This window comes from Dermatophagoides farinae, chromosome 6 (assembly GCF_024713945.1).
Source record: "Dermatophagoides farinae isolate YC_2012a chromosome 6, ASM2471394v1, whole genome shotgun sequence".
NCBI classification, from domain to species: Eukaryota; Metazoa; Arthropoda; class Arachnida; order Sarcoptiformes; family Pyroglyphidae; genus Dermatophagoides; species Dermatophagoides farinae.
The window spans coordinates 3669736-3690773 of record NC_134682.1 but is presented as its reverse complement, the minus strand read 5'-3'; the positions used below and the strand labels follow the sequence as shown (position 1 = coordinate 3690773).

General features: G+C 28.1%; 1 protein-coding gene across 2 annotated transcripts; it reads right to left on the bottom strand.

Annotated features, from left to right (window-relative positions):
- Positions 1–18: 18 nt before the first annotated feature.
- On the bottom strand, positions 19–18843 carry LOC124493721 (uncharacterized). 2 transcript variants are annotated; one of them, XM_075732322.1, is made up of 3 exons: positions 18110–18843; positions 14877–15039; positions 19–2784 (listed from the first exon to the last, which is right to left on the bottom strand). In XM_075732322.1, the coding sequence occupies exons 2-3, from the start codon at positions 14935–14937 to the stop codon at positions 1694–1696; spliced, it is 1152 nt and encodes a 383-aa protein (XP_075588437.1). In that variant the 5' UTR covers positions 14938–15039; positions 18110–18843; the 3' UTR covers positions 19–1693. The 2 variants fall into 2 exon arrangements, with proteins under 2 accessions (XP_075588437.1, XP_075588438.1); XM_075732323.1 differs by lacking the exons at positions 14877–15039; positions 18110–18843 and adding an exon at positions 2928–3265.
- Positions 18844–21038: the final 2195 nt, after the last annotated feature.

Below are 21038 nucleotides of genomic sequence, written 5' to 3'. Positions count from 1 at the left end.
GACAAATTCATTTTGGTATTTTTTTTCTCATCGGTGACAATTTTCGTCTTTATTTTAATTATAATTATAATAATAATCATCAGAAATAGAATCAGAAAAATCACCAATCAGTGTGTTTGGGCGTATGTTGTAATCAAATGTTTTTTATGTTCACAAAAAAAATAAAATAAAATCAATGGAAGGGGAAAAAAACAACAACAAAAAAAATATATTTGCAAGACAACAACGATCCAATAAAAAGATAGAATAAATACAATTCAAACGACAGTGAGATGGATAAATTTTTTAATTGTTTTGAATGAAAATAAAAATAGGTGATTTGAGGACAAGTGGTTAAATCTACTACACTTGTTACATGTAAAGAATAAGAATTGAATTTCTGTTTATATAGGCGCCAATCGATAATCATTCTGAGATTTATTTAATAATGAATAATCAGCAATAGAATTTATGTAAATTTCGGGTATATATATGCGTTCAAACAAATAAATAATGGTCCAAAATGTATGGATTTTACATATTATCTCTGTGTGTCCGTGTGTGTGTTTGTCTGATTCATTGATGATATAAGCCATATATGATGATAATTCAAAATGAAAAGTGATGGAATTTTTACGTTTGACATAGAAACATTGATTATGATGATGATTTTCTCATTGAAAATGAAAATTTTTTTTTTAATAATAAATTTCTATATAACTAAATTGATCAATATGAAAACATCTAGTGAATTTATTTTTTTGTATTTATAATCTAATATTATTAATTGAAAAATACGACAACAACAAAGAGAGAAACTAGACATTCATTCTAGGTGTAATTTGTGTCTATGTGTGTGTGTGTGTGTGTGTGTCATTTGCATAATAATCATATATATATTTAAATGATGTGAAAAACAACAAAAAAAAACTGCCCAAAAAAAATTATAATGAGATTTGTACCTATGTTTGTTTGTTTGTTTTTTTTACATACATAATCGAGGTAGTGTGTGTATGTATGTGTGTGGATGTTTTGTTTTATGATTATAGTTTCGAAAAAAAAGAACAAACAAACAAACAAACAAAAATATTTGAAATCCAAAAAAAAAGAAAAGAATATTTAACTGCACGCAAATGTGATTTGAGATGATAATAATGATTACGTTTTGAAATTTTCAAAATAAAATTCTTTTTAAATTTATTCCTGGTAGTGATGGATTCAACAACAAATAAAGAATTTCCATTTTTTTTTTTATTTTTATCACCGTTGTTACACCTGTAAAATTACATACAAACATTGAATTTTTTTTCCTGAAAAAAATATTCTTATCCAAAAATCTTATTTGTCGATTTGTTGTGTTTGATCGATTTAAAAAAAAATTGGATTTTTTTTTTTGCTCTGATTTTGATGGTTTTTTTCCACATTTGGATGAAAATGATGATGATATGCTAACAATGACAATGACAATGATCATGATGATGATGATGATTGTTTAAAAGAGAAAAAAATAAGACAATGATAAGCTGGGAAAAAAAGAAGAAAATTGTTCGTAATGGAACGGATGTTATGGCGATGATGATGATGATGATGATAATGATAATATCGATGGTTGTTTTTAATGATAATAAGAATATTTTTGTTTTTGTTTGTTTGTTTATATGTTTGGCATTTTATGAATACTTTCTTTATCATGAATTCGTTCACTTTAGACATCTTAACTTAATGTAATTGTAGCCAAGCTCGATCGACCAATTGGACGTTGATCCAATATCTGTCCAGAAGATAATTGTATAGCTTGATGTACAGATGAATGGCTATCTTTACGTTGTTGTTGTTGCTGCTGCTGTTGTTGTTGTAATAGATCATTTGTTTGTATAACGGATACAATATGTGATGGTTGTGATGGTAATTGTTGCCCTTGTTGTGTTTGATAAATAATCGCTGTATTCGGTTGTTGTTGTTGCGGTGGTGGTGGAAATTCTTGATAATGTCCATGATGATGATGATGATGATGTTGATGTTGAATTGATGATGATGGATTTATACCACCACCAATGGTTGCCATAGATCCTATGGCACCTGTTGCTGTCATCACAATATTTGGATCATGTATAAATTCAATATTTGTCGATGGTGTCATCGATAATTGTGTTGATGTAGTAGATGGTGGTGGCGGTGGTGGTAATGATGGCGTTGTCGATGATATTGTAACTAGATTTGTATTATTTATTAATGATGTAGATGATTTTTTTGTCATCAATGATGATGATGATAATTTTGATGATAATGGCGTTGGTGGCTGTGATGAATTGGCTGATGAATTCTGTGATAAACCAACACGGCTATGTTTTTTACAAAATTTTGCCGTCTGATCTTTATTATCGACAATATAATTAAATTGATTTTGACCACCACCACCAGTGTTTGTTGTTGTTGTTGTTGGTGTACCACTTTTATTTATTGATGATTTATGTGAATGTAATGATAATACGGATGGTTTACCGCCAGATGATGGTAATGATTGTAAATTAATTGATTGATGATGATTAACATGATTTAATGAATGTGTTGATGGTTGATGACCATGTTGTTGAGTGATGGCTACATTATTATTATTATTATTATTATTTGTTGTCATTGATTCTGATGATTGTACTTGTTCGTTTGTTGGACGTTTCTTAAGGCGATACCATTTACGTAGATAAGATATCAATATAAATACCAATAATAGTAGAACCAAAAATAGGAAAAAACCAATAACAACCGCCAATCCTTTATATAATTCCGAATAATCTGTATCATACCCTGTGAAATGAGAAATGAAAAATGTTAATTTCATACAAATACATGAAAAAAAACCATATTTTCCAACAAAACAAAACAAAAAAAAAATGATTGATGCCCTGGATATAAATAGTAATCGTTGAAAAAAAAAGAAACAACGATACCAAATTCGAAAACAGGAAAAAAAAACTGGGGTCACCCAAAAAAAATAAAATAAAACAAAACAAGATAGATATCCAAGTTCCGAAAAAACCAGAAAAAAATACTGGTTCACTATGATGATTTTGTTTGGAACAACAACAACAACAACAAAGTTGATAGTAGCTCTAGCTAACGGATGTGATAACCAAATGGTATTCGTATTCTCCAAAACACAATTGATGATGATGATGATGATGAATAAAATAAATTACAACAAAGAAAAAACAATGAAACAATACAAATAGGATTTTCATATATTCATTGTCATTGCCATTGTTTATTGCTGTTTTGTCATCATCGTTTGTTGTTGTTGTTGTCATCATCGTTTGTTGTTGTTGTTGTTGTTTTTGTTATCATCATTCATTCATTGATGACGAGACATTAACAAAATGTTTTTCTTTCTCTTCACCAAAAAAAAAAAAAAAAAATTCCATATTCAGAGCAAGCCATTATTAATATCATTATCCAAAAAGAAAATTCTTCACGCTTTTTTTTTCTTTGAAGAATAAATGAATGATAAAATTGATGGGAATTAACCATCCATCGTTCCATCATCATCATCATCATGACGATCATTATAAGAATAGTCATCAACATTCTTTGATTCATTGGAAAATTCTGTTGTTTTTTTTTATTATTATTATTATCATTTCGATTTGTTCAAATTGTCAATGGTTGTGTATTGTGAACATCTAAATCAATGTGGATGACCCTTCTGTGTATATCATGTCAAATGAATGGAGGAGAAAAAATATCGATAATTACAACTTTTTTTTTATTGTGAGCTTGACGTGTTAATTCATGTGTGTGTGTATAAAACAACAACAGCAACAACAAGTGATGAAAAAAAAAGATGAAAATAGAAAAGTTTTCCATTTCATATGGATGGATCGATATTTAATCCTAGGTTGTAGTAAAAAAAAGAAACAGAAATAACCAGATCTTTTTTTTTTACTAGCTCTCCGTCTCATCATCATCATCATCAAAGATGATTATAGCTGATAATATCGAATTTCAAATCTCTCATAAGGCAATAGACATTATCATTATTATTTATAGAATTTATTGAAAAAAAAAATCAAATTTCTCTGAAATCGGGTCGAATGAGTGAACAGAGAAAGAATTAGTGAATAAATTCCAGAATATTGTCATACATCCATTTGAAGGGGCGTTAACGACGAAAGGGGAGGAGATACAAAAAAAACATTCATTTACACATACACAGTAAAGCACATTAAATAATAATTTACAAAACTTCATCATCATCATCATTCATGAACGGATGAATGAATGAATGAATGGACGTGAAAAATAAAATTCAGAATAATTAAAACGTCATCAACAGCTTTGTTTTTTTTTTGCTTGGTCATATGACGATTATTCTGGTGATGGTGATGATGATGATGATAATGGAAAATTCCATTAGATTATAAATAATAAATTGCTGATCTCATACATGAGAGAGAAAGAGAAAAATGCAATTTTCTCACAAACAAAAAAAAATTCTTTAGTTTTTTTCTTTTCATTCAATTCTAGTCAATTTAAATCATTCGATAATCTTGATGGTTGAAAGAATATGGAATTTTTTTTTTGGCTGGCTTTAGCCCATTTGTTGTTTCACTCGTGTTTTGTTTCTATTTCGTCATTTTTTTTCCCATGACTAGGTGTTGTCGTACTATCGATAAAAGTATGAAAATCCTTTATCGACTAAAAACTGGGAAGAAAAAAACGAAAAAAAATTACAGCCCATCCAATAAATTGAATGGAAAATTTATTGACACACATCACATCTTCCTTTTTCAGATTTAGAATCATAACCGATTGCATGCAATATTTAAAAGACATAAACGAATAATATATCAAACTGAATAACAACTATAATTAATGGTGACAAAAAAAAACATGGGAAATTTCCCTGGAAAATTGATCCAAAAAGAAAGAAAGAAAAACTAAAGTCTTGTAACACAAAAATATAAAGCACCACATTACCATGATCATTATTATTATCACAAAATTCAAACGATGAAAATAACAACAACAACAATAAATATCAATCGAAAAAAATCGAAGGATAAAACAAAAATCCCCATCGGAATTGGTGATAATCACAAATAACAAACAATAAGTTGCAGGAAAACAATCATCACATCGATTTGCATCGTTGTATAAACATAAAAAAAATACAATTCGACATATTGACACAATCAATCTATGGGACAAAATCAATTTAGATTTGTTTCTTTTCATCCTAAAAACATTGAAAAAAATCCATGAATGTCGTTACAATATTCAAAAAAAAACTAATCTTAGATCGAAAACAAAATCCTCACAACAATTTGGATAAACGAAACGAAAACGAAAAAACAAATCAACGATAACAACAACAACAACAACAAAAAACATGTTGATTGAAAATGAAACATGGATTTAGTCATGATGCAGATGAATCGAATCGAATCGAATTCCCATGTTTGATTTGAACGCATAGATTTGTTTTGTTTTGATTGAATATTTGCAATTTTGAATAGGAAAAAAAAACAACAACAACAACAAGAATTGAATGATGATAAAATCCGTGTTTGCCACTTTTCGACAAAGTATCAATAATAATAATAATAATAAAAAAATCCAATTCCATGAAACAAGAAAAGAAAAACAAATAATAAAATTGGCAAAATCATTGAGTATACTTAATCGAGCAAAAAACAACAACAACAAAAAGTGTTCCTGTTCCGCAAAAATTTTTTTTTTTTTTTTGATTCAAATAACAACAACAACAAAAAAAAATTCTCGAGAAAATTTTTCACTTTTTTCACCAAAAAAAAACTTTTAAAAAATGGACTGAATGCTGATGCTGATGATGATGATGATGATCAAGTCGACACTGAATTTCCGGACAATATGTTTACACATGGCCGCCATTATTTTTTTTTCTTATTATTTTCCATTGAAATTTGATATTATACAAGCACAAAGTGTCATTTAATGACACAAACAAAACACATCGAAATGAATCGTTTTTTCATTTTTTTTCTGATTCTTTAAAATGTTACTAATTCTGTGCGAAAACGTTTTCTTTATTGTTACAAAAAAAAACAAAAGAATTTTTCAGAATCAAAAAAAAATTCTCTTTTTTTCGATTCTAAAATATTTATTCGTCGGAACAGAATCGTCATGTTTCAACCGGATGTTTCACAAAAAATATAAAACATTTGTTCTGTTGTTGTTGTTTTTTTCAGTGAAAAAAGTTTTTCATTGTCATTTAAATTCAGTTTTTTTCCCTGTCAAACATCATAATTAAACATCATCCTGGTGATGATGATGAAAAACAATGCAATATAATAAAATGATCCATTTGGAATCAAACAAAAAAAACTGGACAATTTTTGAAACTTTCAGATTGAAGAATTTTTTTTTTTGTCACGGCTACTAATGATAGTATTTGTCTGGTATAGCAAAAAGTGATAATGAGTGCAGCAACAACAACAACAACAACAAAAAAAATAAATGGAAATTTAATTGAAATTAATTTTTTCGTAGAAAATTTTTTTTCAGACTTGTTCGACAACGACGTCGACGACGACTACGACAACAAGATGCGACCATAATCAAGTGAATGTTTTCATTTTTTTTTTGTTTTCCTCCCAATTCCATAATAATGATTATGCAGTCGTCGTCGTTGTTGTTGTTGTCGTCGTCGTCGTTGTTGTTGTTGTTGTTTTAACAATCTTGTTGTAGTTGTCATTTTTTTTCCATCCCTGAGTCTGATTATTTGACAATGTTCACGGAATTTTTCTGTACTTTGTTTTGGTCGTTTTTTTTCATTTTCTGGCTGGCAACATTGACTGGGTTAGCAGAGAAACAAAAAAATTCGCAAAACTTTTCGTTTCCAGAATACATTGAGAATTGTGTTTATGGATGGATGAAAAAACTGTGTAAAGGTTTTTTCAGAAATTTCTCTTTCTCTCTCTCTCATTCGATGATACATCTCTCGAGATTTTTGATGATGCAAGAGTGGTAGAGAAAAAACTTTAATGTAATCGGATAATGAAATATCATGACACAGACACACACAGACAAAACGATATAACGAAATCATCATTGATGATGATTTAAGTTTAATAGATACGGTAATTTTATTTCAAATGGAACAGCAAAAATCAAATTATAAAAGAGCATGCGTACATCGTAATCATCACATACGATGATATACCTGTGATTTTTTTCATCTCATAGGAAGCTCAAGGGAATCCAATCATTATTATCATCATCATCATCATAATAATCATAAATTACCGGTAATTTGTTTGAGTGTGCCGATATTCTGTCATTCTGTAAAATAAACGAATCTGATTCGATTTCGGCCTATGATTTTTGCATTATTGTAATATGTAATGATATTATCATTAGTTTTTTTTCCAACATTTTTGCCTAATTAGACTTTTATTTCAACCTCCACTATCCGGACACGATTTATAGATGGTGATGATGATGATGGATTCTTTGTTATTCCACTTCAATTATATGTCGATTATTTCAAAAACGTGCTTATTCTTTCTTTTTTTTTTTTTTTTGCAAATTTTTAACAAACAGAAAAAAAAACATTTTTTTACACAACACAGGAAAATCGATCGATTTTCATTCACAGAACCAAAGAATAGAAAAAAAATGATGAATGCAAAAAACGGGAATTTTATTTCACCGATTATAATAATAACCGAAAAACAGGAAAAAAACATCGAGATTTCATCATTATCTTTTTTGATATGAAAAAAAACAAGGAAAAAAAATCCTTCAAGCTAGAAAGCTATGGTAGAAACAACAACAACAACAACAAACGACGTCAAGCATCATCAAACAAAAACAAACGCGCGCATCAAACGTATATGCGAATATGGCTGAATGAAAGAGAAAAATGCAATCTTATCTTGAAAAAGAAGCGAGAAAAAAAAGTTGAAATTTTAAATTTTTTTTAAAAAAAAAGAAAAAGTTTTTCGCTTTTCTCCTTCATGTTAGCAGTAGTAGTAGTAGTATTGACAGTATTATGGTATTATTTTCATCACTGATTCCAAGATTCCAAGTCTTTGATAGAATGATGATCTTCTTCTGTGTGTGTGTGTGTGTTTTTGTGTGTAAAAAACTTATCAAAGACTTGATTTAAGAAAAGAAAAGAAAAGAAAAACAACATATCAAGGTATTATAAATCACAAAATACAATGGATCTCTTGAAAGAAACATGATATGGTGTACGTGGTGTATATTGTGCGAGGGGGTAATTTTATTTTTAGATGTCCAAAATAAAAAAAAAAAAAAAATAGTAGTAAAGTGTAAATGAAAAGTGAAAATGAGAAAAAAAATCAGACAAAAACATTATTTCTTGCATGGTGTCTATTGTCCATGTAATAAATCTTGTCGATTGCAAATCGAATCGAATCGAATTTTTTTTTCTTTCAGAATATTATCAATCGAAGCTAAATTGTTCCTGAATACTGATTTTTTTTTCATTTTTTTTGTTTTGATCTTTTATTTCGTCTTTCGTTTTCAAACATATGTATTTCGTATCTGTATGTGTGTGTGTGAGTGTGTCTCGGATGAATGAAAACGGAAATCCGATATCAGTTCAGTTGGCCATTTCAATTCAAACTTTTTTGTTGTTGCTTGTATGTTTATTATTGTTTTTTTTTTTTTTGGGCAAAACGAGATAAGTTTGTTTGTTTGTTTGTTTTATTTGCAATATTTTCCAATGGTAAAATAAAATTTTCTTGAATTCTTAAATGAGAACAAAAAAAAAAAAAGAAACCATTGGATTCCATGCATGGAACATTGTCGTTATTCTTTATATTTACATCAACATCACCATCATCATCATCATCATCATCACGATCATCATCATTGAAGATGTAATTGAATTAAAATACCATTTCTCTATAATTGAATTACTTAAGAATTTTTTTTTTCACTAGGCATACTCATAAAACGTAAGTATTAGAATGAGTAGAATTGAGTGAGTGGAAAGTTTTCTTTTTTTTTTTTTTTTTTTTTTTTTTTTTGGTGAAGTACATTCATTCATTCAATTTTCCGGAAACATAATTTTCGGAAATTTTTTTCTTTAGTTTAAACTGAAGAATTTTTTGCTTTTTTTTTGCTTTTGGGGCATCATCATCATCAGCATCAATGTCGTCGATAAATTATTAATCGAACAAAAAATTAGCCAAATGATTTGATCATAATAAACACAAATTATAAAAGTCATTTTCATTAGATTCATTGTGTTTGTTGTTGTTATGGTTGCTGTGAATATTCATTTATTCTGAAAATATCGAGAAAAAAAACAGAATCGATCAATTCATAGAATAATAAATCTTTATATCTGTGTGTGTGAGTGCTGGAGATTGGATTCGAAATTCTTTTTTTCCTGTGTGTAATCCATAGATTTGATAATATGATTTGATGATTTATTTTTAAGCACAAAAGTGTGTGTGTGTGTGTGTTTAATCAAGTGTGTGTTAAATACAAACAAAATGATCTTCTAATTAGATGAGCCGTGAAAAAAAAGAATGATTAACCCTAAACCGAGCTGGAAACCGAACAAAAAAAAATCCAAGAACTAATGATCGACAGGGTTAGCAAGAAGTAAAAAGGAAAAAAAATTTTCCACAAAAATTCAACTTGAAAAAGGAAATTTCCTCAGAAACTAACAAAAAAAAAAATCAATGGAATTTGTATTAATCTTCACTATGAATTGAAGATATTTCTATCAAATTTTTTTTTTTTGGTTTCTTTGCTTTGTTTCAATCTTTTTGAAACAAAAATGTTTTTGCATAAATGTAAAACCCCACACGTATTGGTGTGTGTGTGTGTGTGTGTTTGGCATGTAAAATGTAATAAAATCGTACAGAATCAAATGTGAATGTGAAAGAAATTTTGATTTTTTTTTTACTTTGTAAGAAGAGAACTATAATGTTTTTGACTGTCATCGACAAACATTGAATGTCGATTAGTTTTGTGTGTGTGTGTGTGTGTGTATGAATGAATGAATGAATAAAACCGGAATCGACCCACATTATTATCGATTCTGGTTATGTTTTTATTTTTAATTGAAATTCATATAAAAAAAAATTGAATTTATTATTTTCACTTTAAAATCAAATGATGATGATAATGTGAAATTTTATTTTTTTCTCTGGTGAAAATAAAACCTTTTAAAAAGGATTCATTTAATTTGATGAATCAAGTCTGGTCGATGAAAAACGGAAACATTTCTTTTTCTGATGCAATTTGAAATGAATGAATTGAATGAATGAATTAAATTAGAGACAAGAGAAGAAAATTTTCAAAATTTGTTTCACTGAAAATGATTTTTTTTTCCTGATAAATGGAGAGCAAAAAAAAATTGAATTCAATTTACAATTTTAAATTTTCATTGAAAATTCAATTCTGGATATTCTGAATCAAACAATGAACAAAATCATTGATGATGATGATGGTGATGGCCACGAGTAAATGACCAATTTTTTTTATCACTCTCTCCAAATGAAAATTTTACATTAAGGTTTCTGGAAGGTAATCTCAGATCAAATTGAAAACAAATCGGAATGAAATTGAAAATAGCTTGAATATTAATGACTGGAGAAAAAAAATGTTTCAACTTGCAATTTTGTTCAATATAAAAAAAACAAGAGAAAAAATTTTTTTTTTTTACAATACAAATATTTACACAAGAATATTTTCCGCTGCTGATGATTATGATGATGATGATGATCTTAAGTCAACAGGATGATTGATTCAAATATGATATTGAGAACGAAATGTATAATTCTTGGTAACATGAAATAGTCAAAAAAAAAATTCTGCAATGGTAAATACGGGAATCCGTGAACCCAATTGTTCCCTGGATACATTGTTTGTGATGTGATGGTGGTAATGTAAATATTTTTCCATACAAGATGAACTCTGATGATTTGTTGCTGTTGTTTTTTTTCTCTCTCTCTCTCTTATTTTTCCTTATTCTGATATATTAAAAATAATTTAAATTAAAATTTCCAACAAGCAGCGCCGCCGCCACCGCCACCACCCACATAATCATAACCAGTTCATTCAAAATATACAATAACAAGGGGTAAAAAAATGATTGTATCAATCTCAAGATATGATTATTACATTTTTTTCCAACAGGGTAATTTTTTTTCGGTTCATTAATGATCCAAAAGCAAGAATTTTTTTTTTTTTTTTTTTTTTTTTTGAAAATGAATGATAACGCGGGCATTCATTGATAATTAACAAGTTTTTTTTTCTTCATTTTCCAATCATTATAAACTGTATGTAGTAATCGAGAAATGAAAAAAAAAATTTTTTTCCTTTTCCCGTAGTTGATTGATGTTTATTGGGGTTGTAATCAATGATAATAAGAAATGAAAATGATCGAGAGAGCAAAGTTTTCTGTTTATGTTTTCAATATTATTGTATCAAACAATATCCAATCACCAGAATTGGGCCATTAGAAAAGAGTGAAAGATCAAAATAAATAAATAAACGAATTGTATTGGAGACCATAATCATTTGAAGATGATTTACGTTTTTTTTTTTCGTTTGCTAGAATTCGATTCTTGTTGTTGTTGTTGTTGTTGATGTTAATGATGATCCAATTTATATGAACATTAATTAGTATTAGACAAAAAAAACTGGCAAACAAACAGAAACAACTATTTATTATTTGAACTTCGTGCCTATCCAGTGGCAACACAAGGTTTTTTCTATTTGTTCCAGAAATTGAAATCGATAATTCTTATGGAATGAAAATCGTTTTACTTTACCGAATTGCAAACAATTAATAATAATAATAAACAACAAAACGACAAGCAACAAAAAAAAAAAACAATGCCAAAAACCGCTCATCATCATCGTCATCTACACAGCAAAATGATGATGATGATGAACATTTGGCATTTTGATAAACAAAACAAAACAAAACAAAAATGATATAAAAAAAGAGAATTGAAGTGCACTCGATCGAATGAAATGAAAAAAAAAGAGAACAACCTGAACAATTATACAAAAGTATGATCATCAAATGATTCCACAGATCCAAAAAAAAAAAAATGTAAGAGAAGAAAAACATTTCATCATCATCATCATCATCATCATTTATATTATTTTTACAATCGTAAATAAATAAATAAATAAAAATAAGAAATGAAACATCAAATATATCAATATTATAGACAATTTGAAGCCACTCGAGCGGTAACCAGTACTGATAGAATACATATCGATAAATGTCAATGTATGAATCATCATCATCATCATCATTTTGTGTGATATATTGAAAATAAAAGAATTTCCAACATATCTATCGATCTATCTGTTATTTCGTATTTTTTTTTATTGATATTTTCGTTTATCAACACAGCTCTTGTCTTTGTTTTTTTTTATTATTTTGTTTTGTTTTGTTTTGTTTCGTTTCTCTCTTTCTCACATTTTACTATATATGATTGGTTGGCCAATAAATGTACCTAAACGAAGATGAAGAAATAATAATCAATTGGGCTATAAAATCAAATCAAACAACAACAATTCACATATATCGTATATATAAGTAAGAATGACATGAATGTTTGTTAAATGAGAAATTTTAGCATTGAAAAAAAACTTTTGAACAAGATGCGAAGATTTCCGGAATATTTTATTAACCAATCGACATGATGTTTACATTCAATCATCATCCTCACTATCATGGCTATATATGAATAATTAATTAACATTCACGTTATATTTTTTCATTCATTTACAATTTAGTCAGCTTTTTAAAAAATGATGATGATGATGAGTTATCTATAATTCCAATCCAATGTCAAACAAAAACAACAACAACAACAACAACAACAACAAAAAAAGAAAACAAATCAAATCGAATCAAACTAGTGACAACGATTATAATCACAAAAATGTGACAATATTAAACAGAATGGAAAAGATAGAAAAAACATAGAAATGTTTTAATGACATTGAAGCATGTCACACACACAGACGATAATTCCTAGGATTATTGCCTCCGATAATAAAAAAAACATTCAAGAATTTGGCAAGTACATCAATCAATCGATACATACACACACACATAAACACTCAAAGCTGATGTATACGAAAAATCCAATCACGTAATCCAATCATCAGTTTTAATCAAACACACACACACACACACATTTAACAATACCCGTATCGAATGATTCATATCCATTATTGTTAATGATAAATTTTATTTTTTTGTTTTTGCTTACCATTTGAATCAATGATTGATCAAAATGAGCGAAAAAAAAACGACAACAAAAATTCCAAACGATTCACTAGTGTGTATATCATCATTATCATTGTCGATGTGATGATGATGATTGTTTCAATGTCCCATGATGATGATGATGATGATGATGATGATGATGATGATGATGACAATGAAGATGTAAAGGATTCTTTTTATTTCGCGCTCCGTTAAAGAATTCCATTAGAATAATTGATTCTTGACACGTTTTTTTTTCACGCTCTCGCATTTTTTCTATTCGTTGTTGTTGTCTATGTTCATTGTACCATATATACCATTACAATACATTGTAACCTTATGACAATTATATCGATGCATTCATTCATTCAATTCATTCAATTCATTGTTGGATGATGATGAGAATAATTTTGGTACCAGAAAAAAAATTTTTTTTTTGTTGTATATGCACAACATCACACAGAATATGGTAATTTGAGAAACAAATACAATTTTTCCACCCGAGAATACTAATGATGATCTTCCATAACGTACCGTATACATCTTGATTCTCATCATCATCTTGTATGATTTGACATTGTTTTTGTTTTTGTTTTTTTTTGTTGCTGGCATTCTGTTTTTGTCATTTTTATGACAATTCTTTTGCATATGTTAATTCAGAATTAGTGATAGAGAAAAAGTGTGAGTAAAAAAAAATGAGCATCAAAATGCAAATCTGGTCCACACACACACACACACACACACATATGACACAATCATTGTTGTTGTCATTGAATTTTAAAAAATTCATTCATCAACAGCCAGTAGTAACAGAGAAAAAAAAATTGATGTAACAAAACAAAAGAAAGAATTACATAATCATCATAAAAATGTTCCAGAAAAAAAAACTAAGATAATTAATCTAACAACAACAACAACAACAAAATGTTTTACATTTGACATTTTCATTCATTTTTCACACACACACACACACAGAATTTGTCCAAATGTCAAAATTTTCTTTTCCTCACTTGTTCATCAAAATCATATAAATTAAGTTATTTTCAATGGAAAAAAATGTAGAATTTTTTAAATCATACACAAGGAAAAAAAAATAGCAACATTGAGTTGATTATGATAATGATAATGACTACCCACATTATTATTATTTACAACGCCAATATCGATATAACAGACAAGAATATGTGGGTTTAAAAAAAAATTTTTAAAATTATATATCATTATTCTTACATTGAATTTTCACAAACACAAAGTGCATTAAAAATAAAAAATTTCAGTACTTTCAACTGAAAGTGAAAAAAAAATCAAGAAAAAAAAACGATGAACCGAATGAAAATATACAGGTTTTTTTTTTGTAATGTAAATTCTTCATTTTACCATTTTTGTTTATGTGAATGCGTCTGGAGAATGTCCAGTGAGAATAATAAAATAAAATGAATATATATGTCGTCTCTTGTCTTGTATATTTGTAATAATAATTACCATTCGTAATTTTCAAATTTAATTAATTCCACTACTACTATTTTTTCAATAAATAATGATGTTGAATAAAGTTCAAACGTATTTAACCCTGGTGATTATGATATGAAATTGAATGGAATTTTAAATTAACAGAATAGAAAGTTTGAAAAAAACTTACATATATGTTTTGGTCCAGTCAAACCATGGCCACCGCCACCAAATCGTCCAGTTGTACCCATAATTTTAAAATTACAAAAATTTTATATAAATGATGATGATGATGATGATTTTGGAAATTGTTGCCGAATAAAAATTGACAATCGATGAATGATTTATGATACCTATGTATATGTTAATGAGAAATCAAATGAATGACAAAAATCAATTAAATTAAAGAAATTTTTAGTTGTTTTTTTTTCGTTGAAAAAAAATGATGGTGGTAATGGACAAGAATTCCAACGATAATGGACAAGAATTAAAAAAAAAAAGTTTATGAATATAATAAATAAATTATAGATTGGAAACAACAACAACAACAACAACAAAAAATTTTCTTCATTCATTCATTCAATGGAATCTATAATGGAGATCTTTATGAAAAAAAAAATTTTTCAGTTTTCCATTTTTTATCCATTCATTCATTCATATACACGGTGATTATATAATGATGATGGATATACTGTGTGTGTGTGTGGTGTGTGTGTGGTGTTCGATTATTGAAAAATGTGAAAAATAAAAATAAAAAATTCTGCACAACAAAAGGTCAAAAATGGAAATCGATGAATCTCTAATCGAATCTGTTATGTGTATGTAAATGTTTTTCGACCATTTTTTTTACATTGAAAAAAAAAATTTTTTAAAATCAATTTTAGCCCATTTTCATAATCATATATGATGATTTAAGGACAAAGCACTAGCAACGAAAAACAGCAAGATTCTATTGGTATGAATAATAAATTCATTCAAATTTTTTTTTTGCCATTTTGACCTGAATCCAAAATTTTTTTGAAGTAGTAGTATTAGTAGTAGAAGAAAAAGAAGAAAATGAATCCATTCGCGTGTAAAATCATCATTAATAACAGGTCCAATTCCATTATTTTTTTCGTTTTTTTTTGTATATTGCTTTCTTTGGATTAACGGTTGTAAATAAAGAGAGAAAAAAAAATTGATGATGAGCACCAATCTAATGATGAAACAAGACCCAAAAAAAAAAACATACACACAGAGAAAGTAATAACAACAACAACAAAAAAAAACAGTGAGATAAACTAATTTCGATCCCAATTCTTATGTATGTCTTATGTATTGGAAAGAAAAAAAATTTTCCGTTTCTATGCAACGAATTTTTGTTTGTTTGTTTGTTTGTTTTCAAGAAAACAAATTCGAAATTCGTAAGAATCTTTAATTAGACCAAGACTATTCTATATATATCCATTTTGAATTCTTCCGATTTTCATCCATCATGACTATTAAGATTAATTCGTTTGTGTGTGCGTTTTGACATTGGAAATGAAATTCGTTTCTCTTCATTATCAGTAACATCAATTTCAATGGACAAAATTCTACTTGGATTATTTGTCATAGAGAAATTAATCAAGAATTTAAATGATGGAATTTATTTATTTTTTTTTCACAAAATTCAGACATAAAAAGCATCAATTTTTCTTCTGCGAAAAAAAAAGAAATGCGTTGGTGGACGGATGGTTGTAGATGGTTGGAGAACAACAGAAAACAAATCGAAACAAAATTCAGCCATCAAAATGGGAAATTTATCAGTTTAAATTTTTGAAATGAAAACAAAAATGAAAACCGGAAAACAAAATTCTCGGAAAAAAAACAAAAAAAAACCATCATTCCGAATAAAAGGTATCGGTAAAAGTGATAAGCGAACCGAAAGAATTTCCTGAATACATGTATATAGGAATAAAGTCTTAAATGTGTATTGGATGTCTATGTGACTGGTCATGATATTGTTGCTGTCGATGAATTCATTTTTGTTTTTGTTTTTCCGCTTTTTGTTCATCAATGTTTGCACTTTTTTGGAAAAAATGCCTACACACACACACACACACACACGCACACACACAGAATTCAATTTGATACGGTTCAATTCCTATCTTTTTTTTCAGTTATATTCTGCAAGCTGCTTTTTTTTGCAGTTTTTTTTCCCATTTCCTTTTTTGTTTTTGGTTTTTATTTTCATTTTCATTTTCATTTTGTTTGAGTATGTTTGAATGTGAAATGTGTATTGTTAGAAATCGATTGATTGAATCGATAACGGTAAATTTTTTGTTGTTGTTGTTGTTTTTTTTTCATCACGATGTGTTGTTAGCATCCATATTATGGTGGTATTCCCAATACAATGTAACAACTGTGTGTATGCGTGTTGGCAGCAGCAGCAGCAGCGGTAGTAGAGAATCCAGAATAATAATAATGATGGAAACCAAAAGAATAATGGTGCATTGTGTGTGTGTGTGTGTGTGCTAAAAAAAAGAAAGGTATAGTAAGTAGGCTCACTCTAGCTAATATAACCAACTTTTATTTCTACCGGTTATTATATATTCAAAGGTAGAAAAATAACAACACAACAAAAAAAAACCCACAACGAAAATCCAGATGTTGATCATACATAAATGAATAAAAGTATACAAGAAGAGAGAGAAAAAAAAAACTACAGACATTTCGTCGACCAATAACATACTTAACCGATATTACCGTATAGAAAAAAAAACATTAACAACAACGACAGAGAAAAAAAATGAAAATAAAAATAAATGAACAAACGAAAGTAAAAAAAAAAACCATCAGTCTTTGTCCACTGTCGATCGATTGACAATCATAATTCCTATATAGAAAAAAAAAATAACAAGAAAGACATTGTGCAATAATAAGTTTCAACATCATCATGAGGAACCAAAGAAAATGAAATGAAGCCATGGCTTCTGTGTTATTATTCTTTGGCCAGGAAAAAAAAGATGTAATGTTTGGCCTTAATACACTCATACACACACACACACACACACACACACAATAGAATAACAACACCTTTTTTTTCTTTTCTTTTCATCTTTTTCTTTCTTATATTCTGTTCAAAAAAAAAAAAAAAAAAAACATACACCATAGATGGATGATTAATAACCTTATCATTGATCATAGTTTTTAAGCCATAATTTTTTTTCTTCTTTCGATAATAAAAAACCAGAATCTAAGATATTCTTATATGATTCTGAATAAATAAATGAATGAAAAAAAAACTTGAAAGAATCAATGGATAAAAACATTATGTTTGATATCATGAAGATCATGAATATGGTAATAATGAATGAATGAATGAATGAATAAGAGGATTTACCACCGTTTGTGTTTGTGTGTAAATACGTATAGCAAAAGAATGATAAACAAAATTCATACCTTTGTGTTGAATATCATGAATCGTAGTTCAGATTCAATCTGATGATGATTGATTTGAAATAGAAATTGTTATAGTACACGTAACAAAACAGAATAATTAATTAATTAATTCTCAATGAAAATTCACAAAAACATCAAACGTACACACACACTGACACACAAAGTTCGTGATTCTAGATAATTAGATATATATTCTATATATAGACAAAACAAATTATGAAAACAAACAACAAATATTGAATATCAAACAATCATAAAAATTAATAGAATTTTTTTTTTTTTGGTTGAAAAAATAAACTTTTCAATAGATATCACACACTATGAATCGGTCATTTGGCTTGCTCATTCATTCATTCATCAGTCGACCACAGAAAACAAGTCACTTGTTTTGTTTTGTATCCAAACACAATGTCGAATTGTTGAATCGAAGAAAAAAAAACACACAAAACACACACAAAGACTAAATTGAATGAATGAATAAATAATTTGGTTTTGTTTTCCCAATAATAAAAAAAAAACAAACACAATAATGTTTTCTAAGGATCAGGCAGTCTACAACAACAACAACCACACGGCCAAAATCACCATATCACATACAACAAATGAAATGAAACAATTTCGAAAAATGAATAATTTCATTGAACACATTCATAAAAACAATGAATTTTGTTTTCGATAAAAACTAGCCGCAAAAAAAAAATTAGTGTTATCATACCATATACACACACCGAAACACACTGACAAAATAAAATGGAGAAAAAAAAGCAGCCAAAAAACGAGAAAACATCATTAATGCCACCAGTAAGGTTTTTATTGATGCGCATCCCAATTTTTTGGTACTGAAATTTAGTTTTTTTCTGGATTGTTCGGCCAGGTTTTCATTCATTCATTCATTCATTTATTCATGTCAAGAATCGCGCCGGCGTCAACGGTAAAATTTAGAAATGGGAAAAAAGGAAACATCATTCCACCAACAACACCACCACCACCACAAATATCTCCAGTGTGTCTGTCTGTATGAGTTATCATTATCAATGGTTTTATATCTAAAGTGAAAAAAAAATGAAAATGAAAAATATACAAAAAATGGCAACGAAATTCATACAGAAAATTCAAAAAAAAAAAAAGAAAATGAAAACGAAAGTTGTTATTATACTCTATCCACTATCATTATTATCTTGATTCTAATGTTGTTGTTGTTGTTGTTGGCATGAGACTAGCAATATTTTTGCTGAAAATAAAATAGTGGCGCCAAAACATGGTGTGAAATGAGATGATGTGAATAAATTCTATGAATGAATGAATGAAGTGAATGAAGAAAAAAAAACATAAATAAATAAATAGATGAATTTTCATTCTCTTCTTCTATTCTGGTTCGTCAAATACTAATAATAATAAGAATACAAAAAACATCAACAGAAACCTGGAATAAAATCCTATTGATGCGTGTGTGTGTGTGTGTGTGCGTGTCTGTGTTCATGCGAGGGAGGCAAATCAAACTACAAAGAATAAATAAAAATGAGAAACGGTATGGAATGGAAGTAAAGCAAAGCAAAAAAAAAATCAAATAAGAAAAGTCATGAATATCTAATTTGGTTGTTATTATTAACATTTTATTTCTGTTTAAATAAATAAATAAAAAGGAATTCAATGAGAATAAAATTGCCAGATTGACCAAGTGGTGGGGAAGGACAACAAAAAAAAAAATTTTCTTATTGAAAAACACTTCCTCCTGTCCCCTCTGGATCAGGTGACCATTAAGAAATGATGAGAGAATAAAGAAAATTTTCTAATTTCTCTTCATTTGCATTTTTTATTTAGCCTACGTAAAATTCTGGTGAAAAAAAAAATTCAAAAGAAAAAATGTTCTATTGTTATCATTCGGACCAAAGAACAACAACAAAAAACCACTTCCATTTGTATCCACAAATAAGTTTATTTTGAAACCGGTTTTTTTGCTTTCTTTTACAGAAACATCATAATAGATCAATAAGTAATAGCATCAATTATTATAATGATGATGATTATTATTATGTTTATATATATTGTCATCATATTTTGGCAACCAAAAAAAAAAAAAAACGGAAAACAACAAATGTCCAAATGTCCATTGTTTATCAATAGTAATAAATCAAAAAAAAAAAAAAAAAAAAATTGAAAACAAAATAAGAATACAAGAATGGGAAAAAAAGCAAATTTGTCATTAAAAATGTGTTGTGGTCATGGTCATAGTGACCATTTTTCTTCAACAATAATGGCCATCCATGATGGCCAAAAAAAAAAAAAATATGAAAACAGAATCTATCCAAACACAAACAAACGTCCACCAGGTTAGAGAGTAAACAACAGAGAAAAAAATTTCGCTAATAATTCATCGAAAACATCATCATTTCGATTCATTATTATTATTATTATTGTTACCGTTACCGTTATCGTTATCATTATTATAGATTTGAGTTTGGTTCAAATACAATCGACAAACATACACAAACAAACAAAACAAAACAAAACAAAACAAAAAATACACAAACACAGCAAATATACAGGATATATATTCAGACTTGTTCGATAACAATGTTCATGATTGCAAGTCGATAGTTTTTCATTCCATTTTGTGATCATCATTATTATTATTAAAACCAAACACAATTAGTTGATGTTGGTGTTGTTGTTGTTGTCTTGTAAAAAGCATCACACTCATCCATTATATTCGATTGGGATGATGGAAAAGTGCGCTTCCCTACATTGCATTTTTGTTGGTTTTTTTTTCACAACTGTTTTTATTTTCTGGATTATTAATGTAATGAGATATATATTCGTTATTTTTTTCTCGCATGTCTGCACTGATGCCAGTGATAAAGCTATGGCGGGCGTTTTACAACAAGTAGATGACAATGGAATACGGTACGTTGTGGAATATTTCTCGATG